Genomic DNA, 17,340 nt, shown 5'->3' with positions numbered 1-17,340 from the left:
ATATACATATATATCTAATATGCATATACATATATATATATAATATACATATATATATATATATAATATACATATATATATATATATATTAATTATACATATAATATATATAATATATACATATATATATATAATAATATACCTATATATATATATAATATACATATATTATATATATAATATACATATCTATATATATATATATACATATATATATATATACATATATATTATATATAATATAATATATCATATATACCCACACACACGAAGTATATACCATTTTAAACTCGAGCAACGCTGAGTATCTCTGTTATATGTAATATAGTAAACATGACACATAACACCATACCACAACCCTTGTCATTTTTAATTATAGAGATGCAACATACCATTAATAAAGTCATTTGAATATCAAGTAAGGTATGAAACGATAATTTGTATTGATATTGATTTTTTTTTTTATACAGGCTAGTAAGTAATTATTTTCGTATGTTGTTGTTAGTTGTTAAATAACATTGACAAGTTATATTTAATATATTTGCCTATTTTAGTTTGGGACATGACCTTGAATTTTTCGCAAATGATTTCACATTCAGGGTTCATGTCTTAAAGTCTAGACACTCAAGTTTCGAGGAGGCAACAATTGCTGAGATGTACTTAGAGGAATCAGTTGAACTTTTTAATTAGGTGTTAAAATCGAAGATGGTTACTTGAAAGAGCTTCCATTTTACAAAGTGTCCAACTGGCACTGAGGGGATCTGCAAGATAGATTTAAGATCCACTCACATCTATATTGCAGTAATACAAAACAAATTCCGGTTGAGACTGAGCTCATTAAAATTAATCCCCTTACTTCTTGTTTTTAGATTTCGAACAGTGCTATAGGGTGTTTTTTGCCTATGATTGCTCAGATAATCTCATTAATCAAAGTTTTTCAGCATAAGCAAAACCTTTGAGGAAGAGTAAAGTCACTTCTATATCTTTTAAATCACTGTATGGCTAATATTTTACAGGCAAAACATTATATATATATTATATTATATATATATATTATGTATGTATATTATATATATATATTATATGTATTTATATTATTATATATATTATATATGTATGTATATTATATATATATATATATATATATATATGTAGGTATATTATATATATATATATATATATATATATATATATATATCTATGTACGTATATTATATATATATATATATATAATATATAATATGTAATTAATATATATATATATATATATATAATAAATGTATATTATATATATAATATATATATATATATATGTATATTATATATATATATATATATATATAGATATATATTATATATATCTATATATATATATGTATATTATATATATATATATATATTATATATATATTGTATATTATATATATATATTATATATATGTATGTATATTATATATATATATAATATATATATATATATATATATATATATATATATGTATTATATAAGTTATATTATATAATATATATATATATTTGTATATTTATAATGTCTATATATATGTATATTATATATACTATATATATATGTATGTATATTATATATATATACTATATATGTATGTATTATTATATATATATATATATATATATAATTACATACATAATAGATATATATATATAATAATAATACATACATATATATATATATATATATATAATATACCTACATATATATATATAATTATACTATACATACATATATATCTATATATATAGATCTATACATACTATATCTATATATATATCCCTATACATACCTATATATATATATATATATAATATACATACATCTATATATATCTCTATAATATACATACATACTATATATATATATAATATACATCCCTCTCTATACTCTATATATAATATACATATATATATATACATATATGAATATACATACATCATATATATATTATAAATATACCTATACTATATATACATATTATATCTCTATATATATAATATACATTATCTATATATATATATCTATATATATATATAATATATATATATATCTATATATCTATAATATACATACATATATATCTCTATATATATCTCTACTATCCCTACCTCTATAATATATATCTATATATAATAATATACATCTAGATATATATCTATATATATATATTATAATCTCCTATATACTATATATATCTATATAGCTACTATACATATATATATCTCTTATATATATCATATCATAATAACGATATTCATATATATATATATCATACTATACCTATCTTAATATATATATTCATATATATATATACCTATATATATCTATATAATATATCTAATATATAATATACCTTATATATATATATATATCATATAATATACATATCTATATCATATACATATTAATATATATATATAATATATCTCTCTAATATACATTATTATATATATCTATATAATTACATATATATATATATATTATATATATATATATACTATCTATTATATATATATTATATCTATAATATACGTACATATATATATATCTATATATCTATATATATAATATACATACATATATATATATATATATCTAATATAATATATATACCTACATATATATATATATATATATATACTTACCTCATATATATATATAATATAATATACATCATATATATATATATATATTATATACATATCTATATATATATATATATATCTAAATATAACATACTATATATCTATCATAATATATATACATACTATCATATATATACATATATATATATATATAATATACATATATATAATATACATATATAGATATATATATAATATAACATATATATAATATACATATATATATATATATTATACTATACATATATATATCTATATAATATCATATATATATATATATAATATACATATATATTATATAATATACTATATATATAATATACATTATATAATATATATAATATCCATCTAATAATATATATAATATACATATATCTATATTATAATATACATATATATATATATATAATATACATATATATATATATCAAATCCATATATCTATATATAATTACATATATCTATATATACATATATATATATATAATATAATACATATATATATATATACATATATCTAATATATTATATTATATATATATATACCTATATACCCACACACACGAAGTATACCATTTTAAACTCGAGCAACGCTGAGTATCTCTGTTAGTATGTAATATAGTAAACATGACACATAACAACCATACCACAAACACCTTGTCATTTTTAATTATAGAGATGCAACATACCATTAATAAAGTCATTTGAATATTCAAGTAAGGTATGAAACGATAATTTGTATTGATATTGATTTTTTTTTTTATTACAGGCTAGTAAGTAAGTAATTTTCGTATGTTGTTGTTAGTGTTAAATAACATTGGACAAGTTATATTTAATATATTTGCCTATTTTAGTTTGGGAAATGACCTTGAATTTTTCGCAAATGATTTCACATTCAGGTGTTCATGTCTTAAAGTCTAGACACTCAAGTTTCGAGGAGGCACCAATTGCTGAGATGTACTTAGAGGAATCAGTTGAACTTTTATAATTAGGTTTAAAATCGAAGATGGTTAATTGAAAGAGCTTCCATTTTACAAAGTGTCCAACTGGCACTGAGGGGATCTGCAAGGGATAGATTTAAGATCCACTCACATCTATATTGCAGTAATTAACAAAAAATTCCGGTTGAGACTGAGCTCATTAAAATTATCTCCCTTACTTCTTGTTTTTAGATTTCGAACAGTGCTATAGGGTGTTTTTGCCTATGAATTGCTCAGATAATCTCATTAATCAAAGTTTTTCAGCATAAGCAAAACCTTTGAGGAAGAGTAAAGTCACTCTATATCTTTTAAATCACTGTATGGCTAATATTTTACAGGCAAAACATTTAAATTAGTTCACAGACTGCTAAAACTATATCTAAACTTGAGAAATTATAAAATATTATCAAAGTTAAAATGCAAAATAAAATAATAAGTCGATTCTATCAACAAGTAACCAGTAATGTTGACATTTTTCGAATCGTTATTATTTAAAATCACATTTGATAAAATTTCGGCAGATTATTTCAAAAGCAATACTTGTGACGCTAGTCCATGATCGAAAGACAAATATTCCTGCATATCTGTTTTCCAATCAAACAATACAACTTTCAGTTGGTAAAGGACACAAAGAAAAAAACATATTAACGAAACAAGAGTAATTAGTGTGAAATTAATAACTTTCGACAAAGTCGGTGAGTTTATGTAAATTCCACGGAAAAGAAGACAGGCAAAAATATACGGTGAATGAATGAATAAGGAACAGGAAGCAATAATAACGCGACGATAATCTGGCGGGGAACAACAATAACTTTAACAACACTAGTATAACTCGACAAAATCAAAACATTTCACTTCGGGTATTTCCGGGGAAGCAAATGACAGTTCGATTCTGTTTTCTGCTTGGAAATTTGCGGATTTTACATACACACATGAAACAAGTAAGGGTAATTTACCCAAGTAAGAGCAAATATGCAAGGCTTTAAGTTTAAAATGAGACATTGCTGACATAACCTACGGAAATATCCGAAGTGAAATGTTTTGATTTTGTCGAGTTATATCGAAGGAATGCCAATAATAAAATGTAACATTTAATAATTTAAAATATTATCAGAAGTTAAAACCATACAAACATCAATGCTGTAGCATTTAGCGATGTTCAAACGTTCGATGTCGCCTATCAAGTTTTCTTGTTTTGTCACAGAAAGAAGCGAAAAAAAATAAAGGACTGGTTGTTGTATGAAACTCAGCAGTTTTGTTATGAAACTAAACTCATTGTTGTTATTTCTTTATTCTCCCAAAGAGCAAAATCATTATTTCTAACAGAAATAAAACATGCAATTCCGAGAGAAGTATAAATTGTGAAATTAAACACATGCAAAAAAGGACAAGTCAATACCTGCTTCTTTATTTTATTGACACCCACCTCCCCGGAAACGAAAGGTGAAGCTGGCCTTTGTGGAATTTTAACTCAGAATTGTAAAGAGCCGCAACAAATACAGCGAGGAATTTTCCCGCCGCTCTTAACGATTCTACCAAATACTGAAACATCCCTTTTAATTTACTGTTCTTTCATCTCAGAAAAATATGCCTAAGTACCAGCTGTCATAAAACAAAAACTTGAGAAGTGACTGAGTAATTTTTTTTTCAAATATATATAAAACAACTTCTGTGAGATACATAACATTGAATCTGTTAATTCTTTTTTCCTATTTATCACTTTCATTGTTAGTTTTAAATGCTGACTCAAGATTTTTTTTAAATGTTACAAATAAAGTTGTTTTCGCTTTTATTTGTAACGTTGAAAATTGACTTACCGCAAAAACCAAACTGCCGATAAAAACAAATAAAATTGTTAGATAACTCCACGCCATTCTCCGTGTTTAGATCGTTCGGTTGGATAAACAATCGCAACACCCAATTATTAATAAGAGTAGATAATAAATGACAAAAATACGATACAAGCTGCAGAGTGGATTACTGCTTAAGACATGATGAATGCTTTTGACAATTTCGGTGATTGCCGCCTACATTCTTTGACGTCATCAGATATCTTTTCTCTGATAAGTCAGTCTAGTGTAGGCTCGCCCCCAGTCTTCATCGAAGCTTTCACTTTTTCCCTTCATCGTAATTATTATTGATAGGAATTATTTTATTATTAACAGTGATTTCTATGACTTTCACAAATGTTATTTTTTTCTTGTCTGCTTTTCCTATTGAGTAGAATCCATATCTTTTTACTGAATTACTTCGTTCGCACAAGCATATTTCCTAAAAGGCGCAAACACATCAATTACAACCAATTAGCGACTCACTGTGAATAGAGAACTCGTTGTATTGACCAGTGACCCACAAGATTGTAGACCACTGATTCAATGCATCGCCGATCACTGACCCAGGGCATAGTTGACCATTGATCCACTGCATTGTTCACAATGCGTCTGTAGCATTGTTGACTACAGACCCATATGGCGCAGCCATGCTTACATTAAATGAAGTAACTGACGATGTTTGCGAACATTTGTTACTTCATCAACAACTTTCAGTGAATACAACTTGCGTAATGGACTGTATGTAGAGCCCATATAATAGCTGTTGAGGTGGGCATTAAAATATTCATTTCTCTTCAACGTTTTCATATCTACGTCTTCTCAATTGTCAACTGGTAAAACATTTCAGGCTGGTCAACAACCATGCCCGGAGGATCCCTAAATGCTGTACATAGCTTCTGTTATGCAGAAATCCAAATTAACAGTGGAAGAGGATGATCTAAAAGTACAGTGGCTACAATATGAATTGGCCAGAAAAGTTTAGATAGCATTTATCTATGAAAGTAACAATTGGTTTCACTTTCAATTTGAGTAATTTACACTGTCGCTTGGGTTGTTGTATTGTTGGCTGGTCTATAGTGATAGCTGGCGAAGTTGATGAATGAAAATGTATTTTTGGGGCTGCATGAAGTAACTGAACAACACCCACGTACATTTATTAGATTTTACTATTGCAAATAGAGTCAAACTGTGTTGGTCTTCTACAAATAGCAGCTGCAATAATTACAAATTGGGAGAAATATACTGCTTGATGTGTACAACAAACTACTGACACAGCAACATGTGGCTGTCTCATCATAACTGGAAACAATTATGCTTTATTCATGGCAATGAAGATTCTTGTTATCTGTCTGCCATTTTTCTTAACCGTCTTGTTAAAATAGATGGTTGTAGCAAGGATGGAGACATTGTGCGGATGCCTCAACTGGCAAAAGGTGAGACATGTGAATGAGTTGGCCTCTCTCAACACTCTGCAAATAGTGTCAGTACCAAAATGGCTTTTCTTTTTATAGAGTACAAGAAGAAAATTATAGAAGATTGAATCACACAGTGACTTGACACTGATTGGTTACTCAACAGATCTATCATGTGAAACTACTGTGGTTCGGTGTGATGCATGACTGCTTACCAAGCAGTTTGGTTTCAAATCACCACTACATTTTGGAGAGGTAAATTGGCCAAAGTAGTGGATGGGTCATGAGACCATATTCACTTCCAAGAGATCACAATGTTTCTGGACATAGTTCTGTCATAGGAGATATCATGAGCAATAAGAATCTAATATTCCAAGTTCTTGGCTTTTATTTGAGAATGAGGAAGAAAGAAAATATTGCTTTAGCTACAATGTAGTTGCAATATAGGTCGCAATCCAAATAAAGGATTGAAGGAAAATTTATATGAAAAGTGAGAAGGAAAAGTGCAAGAGGATCACTCTGTGATATGAGATGAATAAAAGCAGAACTAGAAAGAAAAATTACATGGAACCAATGGCTGAAGCTGGGCTGGAAAAAATGCTAATCAAGTGAGAGAGGAGAAAAAAGAAACAAAAGGTAAAGATAGTGAAAGACGAAGACAATCCACATTCAGAAGACTATATCTTTGTAACAAGTATTTATCACTCTACCACCCAAACTTTTCTAATATCCTATATACATCACTGGCCACAATGCACTTCCATTTTTCCCTTGATTGTGCAATTCTCTTCCATTTGGATTTGAATTTTTCCTAATGTCTTCCCAGTGGGCTCCTCTATTATCATAGATACCATGACTGCCTGTTGTATGTGAATCTTGTGGCTGGCATGTCCACCCCTGTTCTTGAATTACTGTGTGTCAAATACGTTCCCACAATGAACTTTCTAGCACTGTGTCAAAGCCAGTCATTGTTCTTCTTTCTTTGTAGTAACTCATGTCTGAATTTCATATAAAAGTGCAGGTCATATAGTGCTATTGAAGAGACAGACATGCAGAAATTGGCTTTGAGCACATCTCTGAAGTGAACTCTCTCTCTCCCTCCTGTCAACCAATTTCTAACTTGCTCCCTCTATAATCACCTTCTAGCATGTTTCTCTGGTCTTTGCCTCCACTCTTTATTAACTAAACATTTTCTACAATTTGTTTTTGTAATTAACTAATTTCAACAACACGTCTTTCTCTCTTCCCCACTCTCAGTTGAAGAACAGATGACATTTTAGTCTCACCAATCATGTGATGTGATATTTTAATCAATAAGTGATATGATGTTTGTGCGCCATTTTCAGCTATTTTTAGAGATCACATGATGCCTTGCTTTCTAAGCTGTCTTTAGTAACCATGGATAACTGTTCATATTTCACACTTTCTCTAGTCCTTGGTTAACTACCAGCCTTTGGCTCAGCCTTATTACAATAAAATTGGTTATCTTAAATCATGAGTCACTTTAAACTGAATGAGAAATATTTCTTAACTGTTATCTTCTACTCATTTAACTCTTTTGATATCAACCTGTTTGATTATTCTTATCAGATTATTCTATGAATCTGCCTTCAACTTCAATGACTGCTTCAATGTGGGACCAGAATCATTGACATGTCTGCACTAAATTTAGACATCATCTGGCCAATGGTGGCTTTCAGTGAAGCAATGTCCATTAGTCCCTTTTAACAATTCTTAAATCTGGTGAGATTGGAGACCACAAGTTTGGTGTTATGTGATTGTAAAGATTGTGTGACATCCATTTTTGGATTATGTGGGATTTGTAAGGTGATACTGAGTTTTACATAACTGTAAGAAAAAGAATAAATCTATTTCATTAAATGCTGCAGAATTGCAATCTTTTAATAATATCAAAGAAAAACTAACTAAATTACACTTTTGGCCGATCTGATACTAGTTTACAAGCTATGCCTTTGAAAGTCAAGATATACTACATCAACATATGAATGTTCTATATTGTAACTGCCATTTATGATAGATGCATCTGATATTGGAATCTGCAGGGTATTGCAACAATTCATTCAGAATACCTGGCAATCACTTTTTTTTCCAAGTGCTTTCAACCAGCAGACACAAGATACAGCACTTTTGGAATAGAACTATTGACCACTTATTTTATCTGTGAAGCATTTTCAACATTTCTTAGAAAGGTGACACCAATCATAAGCCATTGACACATGCACTGCATTCTAAAACTGATAGGTACTCTTCTAGAGATATCAGACGCCTTGGTTTTATTTTGCAATTCACAATATTTCACAATATTTGTTATATCAAGTGTTATAATTCTGAAGTATGCTTTGCATACTACTGATACAATTGATCTGCAACAGATTGCATTAGATCAGAAGAACAATGAAGAATTATTACTTCAAACATCAGAATCATTCTCTTTAAATTTTTTTTTATTATCATTGCACTTTTCTGACTCACTTATATGATGTGATGACTCTACTGGTTTTTATTGACTGTACATCCCAGAGAATCATATATGGGCTGTTTTCTTCACTCTACATAATTTATCTCATCCAAGTATTTCAGCAACAGCAAAATTAATTTCAAATTGTTTTGTTTGGTCTAATATACAAAAGGAGATTTGTAATTGAGTGTACCATTATATACCCTGCCAAAAAGCTATGGTTCAGAACCACATCAAAATACCTTTGCTACTCTTAATGTTTGTTTTAAGTATATCCACATAGATATCATATGCTCTTTGCCAATAGTCCAAGATAAAATGTATTTTTTTATCTACATAGATTGTTTTTCCAGATGGCCTGAAACTATACCAATTAAGGACATTTTATCCCTTACTGTTGGCTGAGTGGATTTCATGTTTTCGAACTCCTTTAACCATAATGAACAACAGAGGTTGTCAGTTTGAATTCAGTCTTTTTGTTAATCTATCTAACCTGCTAGGTATGCATCTAATTTGTACTACAGCTTATCACTCTATGTCTAACAGAATGATAAACCATTTTTATTAACAACTTAAAACAGCTTAGTGAGCACATTCCAATTCAGAGATGGTTAGAAGTCTTGTTGATCACTTTATTAAGTTTTTGTTCAGCTGTTAAAGAGGACCTAGGTAACCCCCTGGCAGAATTACTGTATGGTTCACCACTTACACTGCTGGTCAAATGATAGTAGCTATCAACAATATGATCCAACCATGTTCATTGGTTCTGAAATTACTTAGTAGAATTACCACCATTAATAACAAGATCACAGTCAATTTAAACTTTTGTTCTACTTGGACTTGTGTTCTTGTATGCAATGATGCAGACAAGCATTCCTTATAGACAGTTTATACTGACCCTCACTGTGTGTTTAAAGCTAAACCTAAGTATGTAGTTTTGGACATTCTGGCTTTTGTTAAATTTCTTCTTTATTAACAACAACCTTCTTCTTCCCCTGCCACACCCACACAATCTACACTTACACATTATCTAATAACAATACATCTTCTAACAGAGTTACATGGAGTGGCATAAGTGTACATAGGCTGGCTAAACATGCATGCACATACTTTTATTAAACAATATGCAACAAAGACTGTGTTTTCTTTTTCTAAAAAGGAAAAAGAACTATTGAACTTTACACTTACTATGAATCTTTTTGCATGAATATTTGTCAATCTTTTCTCAATGATCAATGTATATATTTTTATTTTTGTTTTTGTATCTCTGTTAGTTCTTTTCCCTTCTCAGGCTATATGAATTTCATTTTAATTTTTTTCCATTCTCTTACATTTTCAATGCAAAAGAGAATTGGAAAGGAACTACTTGTAGCACATTCAAAACCAAATCGTCAAGTTAAAGTCACGGGTTAGCCATAACCATTTCCTATTAACTGAACAGTCAACATTGAGCCATCACATGATGCCATCTTCTACAATCATCAGGAATGTCTCCTAACAGGGCTTATAAAATAGACAAGTTTAGGCACAAAATCTCAGAATGTTGAAAATTGCCACCATGGAAACCAATGCAAAGGCATCCATTTCAGGCATTTGTATAAATCTTGATGCCAAAGAAAGGTACTAGCATTTCTAGAAATTTTCACTTGCATATTATTACATATCTCGTGTCTTTGCTCTAGGGAGAAAAGTTGTTGCTCTTTCAGCCTTCCCTGTAGTTCATAGGCTGCACTGGGGTAATCTTTTTGTGTAGTAGTGTTGGATCACTTCAAGCTCCATTGTTAGTTTGGTACCATGCAGTGACCATTACTGAAAGCAGTAGTCCAGGTGGCTGAGAACAAAGGTCTTCCATAGTATCAACATCACTTCTTGGTCTCTTGTCCTGTGGGACCTTTGCATCCATCCTAAATATCTACACTTTGTTACCATCATGGTAATGTGCACATGAAAGAATGTATTATTATACATACTGTCTCTCCCTGTCTGTGAGTCTTGGATTGCAGTACCTTCAGGTCCTGTACAAGCGGATTGTGGTGCATTTGTGAGCCGATAGTGAAGTTCTGGAAATTTTCCAGTATTAAACTGCATGTTGTTTCGTTGAACCCACTAATATATTGCATTTAGATCCTGATACAAGCTTGCAACATCATCAGAGTTCTAAGTGATTGTGGACATGATTAAGAGAGCTACTATAAACAGTAATGATTCTTGGGGGAGTTCACTCAGAATTTGTATTTCCTTAGAGAGGGCACCATTGGTTGCAACTGCCTGGCTTCTAACTTTTAAGAAGACATGTAGCCACTCTCCAGTTTACCAGCCATGACATATCAGGCCATGGTTCACTTTGCCAAAGACCTTTGAAAGTCAAGATATACAACATCAACATTTGAATGGTTGAGCTCAGTCATAGTGCTGTAAGAGCTGTATAAGGCAGCTTCTTCCCAGACAGAAATCATGCTGAGAATCTTTCAGTAAGTCATTTTCTTCTTGAAACATTATCAATTTCCTTCTGATGATTTGTTCCATAACTTTGGGGACATATTAAGTCAGAGATGGGCCCATAATTTTTAGTCCCTGCTCTGCTCCCACCTTCGTGGATAGAGCATATAATACCCTTTTTTTCAGCTTTCTAGGATGCTTATCACTTGCAAGGAAACTCTGGAAAAGTATCTATAGTGGTTTCACTAAAGCTTGCTTATAATGTTGATAAGGAGGATTTAATTCTGGTGTTTTTGTATTATATTGTGACTGATACCTAGTGGTCAGATATAATACATATTATGTTCTGTTTTATGGTTTTTGATGACATATTCATCTATTCCATACTTATGTGCATTTGGGTTATGTTTGTATATTTTGTTTGTTTGCTTTTACTGGATGTGATATCTGTGGGAGTGAATTTATTGTTTTACAGCTTGCTCTAGTAGTTTAAGTATCAATTGTCAGCTGGTTATACAGCAGCTGAGTAATAGATATTTATTGTTGCAATTAAATGGAATTAAGATTTTAAATTCAGCAGTAGTGATACCAGATATATCATCCCTTGATTCTTGCCAATTACAATAAAAATGTGAGGGGAAGAGGAGGAGCAACAGCTATTTCATCTGAAGATAAAAAAAACTTGAGAGACTAAGGAATTTTACTGTTCCAAATAAATGTTAGGACAGTTAAACATAAATGGCTAATACAAATCATTAATAAAAAAGATTAAACTCAAACACATATCTTTAATGTTTTTGCATGTGTGAGAATATGTTTATAAATATTCATACATCTTTGTGTATACATGAGTGTACAATTCCAATTCACAATTGTGTGTAAATTTATTGCTATATGTATACAGTCAAGCAAATATGGTTAATTGTCCAAGTATCTTTGTTTTTGTTAATTCCTGATAATCAAACTCAGCAGACAGGAAAATTAATTTAAAAATTAATAATAATAAAAAGACCTTCATTTTCTGTCTTTTTAGGACAGAAGTTATTGAGAAAACATTAGCTGACATGGAGGACTGGAAGCCATCTGAATATTGGAAAAGAGTTACCTGTAATCATGCTGATTTGTGCTGGGTATCAAAATACCAGCATCATGACTGCTGCGCAATGCTCTGTGAATATTGTAAAAGCTGTAAGACATGACATGGACAGCTGCAACAGAGACTACAAAGCCATGGCCATCAGGAAGGGATATAGCAGATAGATTGACTGTGTCTGCAAGCCAGAATTCATCCCCACATCTTTTAAGAGGGCCTTAGGCTCAATTCAGACAGCTATATGAAGCTACTGTGGACTGTGGTCAATCTCTGTCTGGAGAGTGTTGCAGCTGAAAGGCCATATTATGTGGCAACAGGATTTGGTTCATTGCTATACATCTGGAAAGAGTCAGACATGGTTGTTGAAGAATTTCTACAACTTCACCAGCCCCAATTTCTGGCCTCCTAATTCCCCTGATTATAATTCCCATGGATTACTATGTGTGGGAAACGGTTGAGAAATATACTAACTGCTCTGTTTGCAACACCAAGGCTGAGCTGGTGGCCAAAATCAAGGAGGTGTCCAAAGATCTTCTCAGACACACAGTGAGGAACACCTGTGCCAGGTTCTGAAGCAATCTTGAGGCTGAGGGTGGCTACTTTGAGTAAACTGTTATCTCCCAGCTTTAATCTAGTTGATATTTTTTGGTGTTTTAAAATACTTTTATTTTTGGATAGGATATTGAGTTCTAGAAGTGTTGTGTTCCACCTATCCTAGCCTGACAAACCAACCTACATCTCCCTTTCCCAAACTGTTTCTCTTCTCTTCCTCACATTTCCTCTTTATACACTATGATTATCTCCCACTCCCAAAACTAGTCATCCTACTCTGCTCACTGTATCATTGCTTCCCCCACTACCCATCCTTTCCCCCTCTATATATCCAGATTCTCACTAGTCACAACATTCCCCATTCCCACTCCCTAGTCATGACTTCTTGACAATACCATGCCAGCACCTGCCACCATTCATCTTTCTCTTCTTACTCTATCATCCCATCCATGCCTTGATCGCAGAATCTCATGGAAGGAACTTTGGGCTTGGGAACAAGCAAGGACACCCTTCCTGATCAAGTCTACCTTCGACGTTTTACCCTCACCAGCGAATTTAGTCCGATGGAACATACAAACAACTGGTGAATGTAGATGCGGAGAGAAAGCGACGGTGAGACATGTTCTGTCAAACTGCAGGCTAGCACTAGACAGATATGCATGGCATCACAATCAAGTCCTCGGCATCATAAGGAGAAGATTGAAGGATATAATAGGAGAGAGTACCCAAAAGTGGAAAAGTGCAGAAAAATATACTTCCTGAAGGAGGGAAAAGGACATAAGGCTAGGCCTTCAAATAAAATATACAAGACAGACGAAAGATGGAAGGGATACTGGGAGCTGGCCATGGATTTGGAAAGACTATTAATATTTCCACTCATAAAAACGGCAAAAAGACCAGACTTAATTCTATGGAACACAGAACAGAGAATTGGAATTTTGCTAGAGCTGACTGTAACATGGGAAGAGAACATCACTAATGCAGAGCAACGGAAGGAGAAGAGGTGCCAAAACTTAATCAAAGAGTGCAGAGAACAGGGATGGACTGTCAAGTATTACCACCTGGCAGTGGGGGCAGAGGCTTTATTGAAAAGAAAATGACAACATTATTCAGAAGAAGGTTTGCATTGTTGAGCTCAGAGTTGAGAAATGTAATAAGGAGGATACAAGAGGCAGTCAAAAAAGTCAGCTTCTATATATGGTTGAAGTGAGAAGACCAAAAATGGCTTGACAGCCATAACATGCCAGCTGGGAAATAGCATTGCTAGGTGAGATTGGCTGACACTTAAGCATCATCGTTGATTGACAGGTGGCGGTCTCATTCATGGTGCCCCCTCCTCCTGGTTCGAAGACTTGTACCATCAAACAGCTGATTGGCTCTGGCTGCTGGAACTGAAACTAACACAACACTGGTGGAAGACAGGTTCAGAGAGGGTGCGAACTAAGATTACGTGCTCTTCTTCCCTTTCATTGGTCAGTTGGAGTTTAGACAGTGTTAGCTGCTGGAGCCTACCAGCGAGTATTTAAAGGAAAATTTGGCAGGATGGTCAGTCACCCACTGACACTTGTTGACACTGCATCAAAGAGGCCAGGCAACAGAAGAATGAAGGAGAAAGAAGAAATGCACTCAACACCAGAGCTGAAGACACCTCCAAAAGGGGGTGGCCCTACCACATCAAAAATGGTAGAGGAGTAGGGGTCAGAACCGGTCATGGTTCCTCCTGATAATGTCTTTAGCCACTGGATCCTATAAAGGTGTTGTTGAGGTTGCAAACCACAAAATGTGGTTGGAATTTCTTGGAATTCCTCATCCCATCTATGCCTTGACTCCATTCCTTGTCAGTATACCCTGGCACTTCCTACCATCCCTCTCCTGCTCTTGCTGTCTCCTACTCGCTTTCTCTCTCTCTCTCTTTCTCTTGCTCTTCCCTCTGGCTGAGTAATTATGTATCTCCTCTACAGTAACAAGCCTGTTCTACCGTCATTCTTGATCACTCTCTCTCCTTCCTTCTCTTGCTCTTACCTCTGGCTAGCAGCACACCTCTTTCTTGTTAACGCTACCTTTCTCTCTCTAGGTAATCATGTCCCTCCTCTTCAGCAGTACACCTGTTTCTATTCTCACTCTTTTTCCCTCCTTCTCTTCTCCCTCTTTTTCTCCCTCTCCTTCTCTCTCTGGTTAGGTAACCATGTACCTCCACTACAGCAAGACACCGGTTTTTGTTTCTGTCAGACCCTAACCTTTCATCATATGACACAAGATATACTTCCTCCAAATCCCCCTCCCTTCTCAAAGATTCCTTGTCTTGAAAAGTTACTTGATGACCTTGCCAGTGCAGGAGCCACTTAAAAAGCACCCTGTCCTCACTGTAAAGTGGTTGGCATTTGAATGGGCACCCAGTTGTAAAATCCATACAAAAACTGACCTCACCTGTGCAAGTGCCATGTAAAAAGCACCCAGCCTACTCTGCTGAGTGGTTGGTGTTAGGAAGGGCATCCAGCCACAAAAACCCTACCAAAACAGACACAGCTCCTGTCAAACTTGCTTCAGTCATTTGACTGTGGCCATGCTGGAGCACCACCTTTAGTCGAGCAAATCGACTCCAAGACTTATACTTTGTAAGCCTAATACTTATTCTCTTTTGCCGAATCACTAAGTTACGGGGGCATAAACACACCAGCATCTGTTGTCAAGCGATGTTGGGGGGGCAAACACAGAAACACAAACATATACACACACACACATATATATATATATATATATATATATATATATATATATATATATATATATACATATATATGGCGGTCTTCTTTCAGTTTCTGTCTACCAAATCCACTTACAAGGCTTTGGTCTGGCCGAGGCTATAGTAGAAGACACTTGCCCAAGGTGCCACGCAGTGGAACTGAACCCGGAACCATGTGGTTCGTAAGCAAGCTACTTACCACACAGCCACTCCTATGCTTATATATACATACATACATATAAACAGTGGCAGACTGGGTCTAAAAATATTGGTTGCCAGGAGATGAAGGGGGCCCGCCTGCAACTACTATGCTATAATTTAATTTTTCTTTTTTTAAAAGTATTTCTCGGTAGTTCAATTATTTGGTGAAAAAAATACCACCAAAGCAACTTAAGCCATCCAAAGGACTCATGCGTTTGCTAGTATATCTCTATATATAAAACTGAAATGCGTTTTTACCGCTTGGATCGCTTTCAATGCCACTACATCCCGTCCAATTCGCTCCTAAATTTACAGGGACATGTAGAATAAGGTGACGATGCTCGTGGGCTACCTTACAAATCCCTAGCTTAAAAGGTGTGGTTGTTAAGGGCCATCTTCCTCACTCACACTATTTCCTCCAATACCCTCTCACTCCTCTTCATTTACAACTTTGACAGTTCCACTACCGTTATTTAAAGTATCTGTCTTCACAAACTCACTCTCACAAGATGGGAAGGTGAGTGAAAAAGAGAGGAAATATCCTCTTTTTCACTCACTCTGTCTTGTACCTTCCCATCACATTGGCGTTCTTTTAAGTATCTGTCTGTCACCAACAACACACGAGCATTAGAACAAATATTATGAATCAGATATTCTTGCGTTCATTTATGTGTGTGTTCTATATATAAATATGTATATATAATGTATATATACAAAGTGTATATATCTGTATTTATGTATATTAAACTTTTTCATAGTTATATATATTTTTTAACAAATTATAAATATAATTTAACAACTTTTATTTTCAATTTAAATAATTAACATTTTTCAATTTTATATTTTATATATTTTCTATATTATATTTTTTTTTAATGTTTTTGTTTTTGATTTTTCACTGTTTGATTTGCCTATGAGTGGTTTTATCTCTAA

At 32.5% G+C, this 17,340-nt stretch overlaps 1 protein-coding gene across 2 annotated transcripts in view; it reads right to left on the bottom strand.

Moving 5' to 3' along the window:
* LOC115217458 (glutaminyl-peptide cyclotransferase) overlaps window positions 1-5,691 on the bottom strand; it is an 84,251-nt gene extending 78,560 nt beyond the window's left edge. Inside the window, exon 1 of one of the 2 annotated variants that reach the window (XM_036507501.1) lies at window positions 5,474-5,691. In XM_036507501.1, the coding sequence (XP_036363394.1) occupies window positions 5,474-5,530 (57 nt within the window). In that variant the 5' untranslated portion in view covers window positions 5,531-5,691. The remainder of the gene's footprint in view (window positions 1-5,473) is intronic. The other variant, XM_029787163.2, reaches the window with a different exon arrangement.
* Between the last annotated feature and the right edge of the window lie 11,649 nt (window positions 5,692-17,340).

Source organism: Octopus sinensis, linkage group LG11 (genome assembly GCF_006345805.1).
Source record: "Octopus sinensis linkage group LG11, ASM634580v1, whole genome shotgun sequence".
NCBI lineage: Eukaryota > Metazoa > Mollusca > Cephalopoda > Octopoda > Octopodidae > Octopus > Octopus sinensis.
The sequence above is the reverse complement of the archived record's forward strand: the minus strand, read 5'-3'. Positions and strand labels throughout refer to the sequence as shown.